Source organism: Kryptolebias marmoratus, linkage group LG1, assembly GCF_001649575.2.
Source record: "Kryptolebias marmoratus isolate JLee-2015 linkage group LG1, ASM164957v2, whole genome shotgun sequence".
In the NCBI taxonomy this organism is placed as follows: Eukaryota; Metazoa; Chordata; class Actinopteri; order Cyprinodontiformes; family Rivulidae; genus Kryptolebias; species Kryptolebias marmoratus.
The window spans coordinates 282,469-287,129 of NC_051430.1; the positions used below are offsets into that span (position 1 = coordinate 282,469).

The window sequence follows — 4,661 nt, forward strand, 5'->3', positions numbered from 1 at the left end:
AAGGAACCTCCACGTCGGTAGGTACACAGTCTTCCACTCCTGCCAGGAATCCAATGTATATCCAGCGAGACATATCCCGAGACTGGACTCTCCTTCACCCAGTCGAGAAAATTGTATCAATTGCGTTGAGAAACCAGCTGATCAGATCCATATTCCTTAAATTTTTGGAAAATTTGTAAAAAGAGGCTTCAAAAAAGAAAGCAGGGCAGAGGGGGGAGGGCAGTTCAGGAGACAGAGAGACAGAGAGAAAAGAAACACATCCACCTTCCACCAGGAGCAGAAAAAAAAACAAAACAAGAAAAAAACAAGCTGATAACAAGCTGGATGGTCCCTCTCCCCTTTAGTTCAGAGGACCTGGCATCTGTGGTTTCCAAAATGAATTTTATTTTTTTTATTATTTTGACAATAGAATAGTGTTCTACTTTGCCTCAGTTAAATGAATGTTGGCCCAGAGAAGACGGTGGTGTTTCTGTATGGTTTTCACATATGGCTTCTTATCTGCATGATACAGCCTTAACCAGCATTTGTGGATGGCACAGTGAGCTGTGTTTTCAGACAATGACTTGCGGAAGTGTTCCAGAGCTCAGTGATGCAGTGATGTCCATAACAGAATAAGACCTGTTTTTCTCATTCTTCACACTGAATTTTTAATATTTTATATCAGCAACAATCAACAAGTACCCCGCCACAACCACCTAGCTGTGACAAACTAATGAAATAGGAGAAAAATAAACAAATAAATAAAAATAAAGAAGGTTAGGTTAAAATTAATAATAAAATAAATAAAAGACACTTTACACACAAGTATACACACATCAAGCCACATCACTGTGGTGATCAGTTCAGAATGGTGTGACTACCTTTATCTTTAATATAGGACAGAAAGGGATTCAGGCTATTTCAAAAGATTCAGCCTTTCCAGCTAAAGTTAGCCATATTATTTCACGTTTAACAAAATAAAGTACCTTTCTAATCAAGCTTGTATATGTAGGTGGAGCTTCAGATTTCCACTTTGACAGTACTAGCTTCCTGGCCAGTAGAGTTGTGAAGGCAATTAAGTCATTTTTTGTGGGCGAGAAAGCAAGTGAAGTAGGCCATACTTCAAACAAGGCAGTTAAGGCAGTTAAGGCAGTAGGAGCGATATCCTTTCCAATTACATTAAACAAAGAGAGAAAGATTTCAGACCAGAATCTCTTCATGGAGAGACAGCTCCAAAACATGTAAGCAAACCTATTTTTAATGCTGAGGGCCTGAAGGGCCAGGCATCTCATATTGACTTTTAGTGTTGTCCTTTGTGCAAACATTTCTCCAGATTCTTGAAATCTTTTGATGTTATTGTGAACTGTAGATGATGGATAATTCTAACTGTTCTAGTGTGAATATTATTATTTGCAAATCATTGCAATATTTTTTTTTAGAATTTACACAATGTCCCAACTTTTTAAAAACTAGTGTTACACAGCTACTCAACTCAGTGAGAAGGTCCTATTGTTTGTCTAGCTTCAAATTAAACCCAGTTTGGATGTGACCTCATTTTGACCTCTGATGTTCGAAATGCTGCATTAATTCAAAATGTCTGGTTAATAAAAAAATACACTTCCTTTTCTGCAAAAAAACAACAAACAAATAAAAAACCCTCGACAGTACATTAGTTTTTGTAAAGTCTGCTTCACCATAGTCTGTTAGGGTTGTATATACAGGTCAAATTACCTTTCAGCAAGATCAGCTGCCTGTTTGGCTGCAGAAGCATTGACCAGCAGGGACACATTTGAAACACCTCCACCCAGGAAACAGTCCACAATCCCCTGATTCCTCCTGGGACAGTAACCAAAGTCATCTCCTGTGACCACAAGCATCAGTCTGGGTTGGGGCATTTCTGTTGTTTTCTGTGGTGGATACACAGAACACACAAAAATGTTTAATACTGTGTTGGCTATTGATATAATTTTGTTGATTTTTACCACTTAATGTGTTTCACATTTTGTCAAAATGTTTCCACAGAAAATACTGAACTCAGAACTGCACTGTCACAAATCGGACCAGCTTTAGAAAGTCAAAAAACAGAATACCAATTAAAGTTAATCAACCATAAACAGAAAGATACCCAACATAATCTGAGCAAGGGGCACCACAGCAGGGCAATGGTTGGAGCTGTCACCTCACAGCAAGGTCACAGGATTGGCCCCCACCTTTTTGTATGGCTTTTGTGTGTTTTCTTCATGTACATGTGGGGTTTCTCCAGGTACTCTGGTTTCCTCCCACAAACCAAAAACATGCATGTTAGGTAAATTGACAACTCTAAATTGTCACTAGGTGTGAGTGAGAGCGTCAGTGGTTGTTTTTCTCTCAGTGGCCCTGTAAAGGACTTGTGACCTGTCCAGGGTGTACAACGCCTCTCACACAGTGATCGCTGGAGAAAGGCACCAGGTCTGTGGAAAAAGTGAGTAAAGACAAGAGATGGATAAACTGAACATTGTTACTTAAATATTCTGAACATTATTCCTTGGGATAATCTGAACATTATTTTTAGGTAATTTGGCTTTTTTTTTTTTTTTTTTACCTAAAATAATCTAAAAATTCCTCCTAGAAAACCAAAAAAATATTCCTTAGAAAATCCTATTTTTTTATTTAGATTATCTGAAAATAATTTCATAGATAGATAGATAAGACTTTATTAATCCCTTGGGAAGGTTTCTTCAGGGAAATTAAGGTTCCAGCAGCAGCATCAAGAGGCAGAACACTATATAAATATAAAGAACATGTAAAAAAGAGACTAAAAGAAGAAAGAAATAAAGAGTCCTGTAGGAGGGGTATTGCACATTGTTATTGCACTTGAACTGTACATTGCACATAAAGTCCAGTTGTGTGTTGTGGTGATCAGGTTGCAAGCCAGTGGCAGATGGTGGAGTTTTCTCCAGGGAGGGCTATAAGTCCAAAATAGACATATACCAAAACATATACTAAAGGTATCACACCAGTGTATTTACATGAATTAAAACAACAAAAGCAACATTATAATGTACATATAAATGCACATATGCACAAGTGCTTCCGGAACACACTAATACTTACAAAGACGGAGGTCTCCCAAGGCACAAGCCTGTAGGGCACATTTAGCATTCATAAGACCTGTTTTCTCCCTTATTTTTCAAAACTTTACCTGAGAAAATACGTCAAAGCTTGTTTTATGGTACGAGCACTTACTACGTCACATATTCTGCACGTACAATATAACGAAGATCGGATGTCTCACTCCGATTAGAATTTTAACAGTTTTTTAGCATAAATTTTCTTAAACTAATTATTAACTATGCACTTATTTATTACCTTGTTTATGTAACTTAGTCACGTGATGAACTTATTGCTGTCTTTGAATAAAAGGTAGCACACCCGCGGCTCAACCTTTTAATCAGGCAAACTTTATGACAGACGGATGTGACGTCAACCCGTGGCGGGAGTCCCACTCTCTGGTGGTGGGAGGTGGTGAAATGCAAACCGAGCTGCATTCAGCTCTGGGCGCAGGAGAGGTGCACCCCAGAACGGTCCTATCTCTTGTACTGAAGAGGAGCTACTGCGCATGTACAACTTTTAACGAGAGTCTATGGGCAAAGACTTTTGCACCCCGGGGTCTGGATAGCTCAATGGGTTAGTCACCAGACAAACAAGGTCTGCATCAGGTGCTGGGGAACCAGAGCACCTTGATGAAAAATGGGCTACTGGAACAAGACAGAGGAAATGGACGAGAGGTGAAAACATGGATCTGTTGGAATGCTACTACTCAAGTAACCCTAGTCAGAGAGGCTACATGCAAAGAATGCAGAAAGAATAGTTACTTCGACATCCCCAGTCAACACTGACTGCCAAACAACTAGTAGCTCAGTGTTCCAATATCCACAAACGGCAACTGCTATCACAACTTGAGATTGACGAGGTGCAACACAAATGCTATGGCAAGGGGGAGGAGCCAGAATGCCAGGTTAGAGGGGAATTAACTCCAACTCCCCACCCAGAGGTTGGGTATGCAGCCCCAATGAACGAACCATCTAAGCTGAACAAAACAGTCACTGACCTGAGAGATAGAATCGTAGCCCGGATGGGCAGTAGACAACCCCGACGCCAATTACAATGGCTGAGTGAAGTACCATCGGAAAGTCTCATTGAAGATGTGAATGCAGCATTGAGAACAATTCCTACCACCACCATAACAGAAACGAATGAGCTGATGTACAACTCAGCATCAGTGATCCTGGAGATGCTTGGCTATAAGAGCAACCATGAGAGCCACAAGATTCGATACCAACCATGGATAAGACGGTTAGAGGCTAAAATCAAGGTAACAAGGAGGGAAGTGAGCCAACTGTCAGAGATCCAAAGAGGTGCGATGAAAAGACCAGTACCCAAGAAGTACAACCAGATGCACATGCCTGAAGCACTCGAAACTGCCAAACAAAGGCTCCGAGCCTTGGCCAGCCACCTAAAGAGATACACAAGAGAGAATGAAGCCAGGAGAATTCTCCACCCAACCAGCTAAAGTGTACTCTCAATGGCAGGGTAACAACAACAGAACAGACCCACCAAGGCTGGAGACTGAACAATACTGGAGAGGCATATAGGAAAGGGAGGCATCCCACAACAGTAATGCACAGTGGCTAATCTCCCTA

At 40.6% G+C, this 4,661-nt stretch overlaps 1 protein-coding gene across 2 annotated transcripts in view; it reads right to left on the bottom strand.

Moving 5' to 3' along the window:
• The window catches only part of ydjc (YdjC chitooligosaccharide deacetylase homolog), a 42,438-nt gene that overhangs the window by 27,216 nt on the left and 10,561 nt on the right, over positions 1–4,661 (bottom strand). For both annotated transcript variants that reach the window (XM_017437070.3, XM_025010809.2), the window contains exon 2: positions 1,711–1,886. In XM_017437070.3, the coding sequence (XP_017292559.2) occupies positions 1,711–1,886 (176 nt within the window). The remainder of the gene's footprint in view (positions 1–1,710; positions 1,887–4,661) is intronic.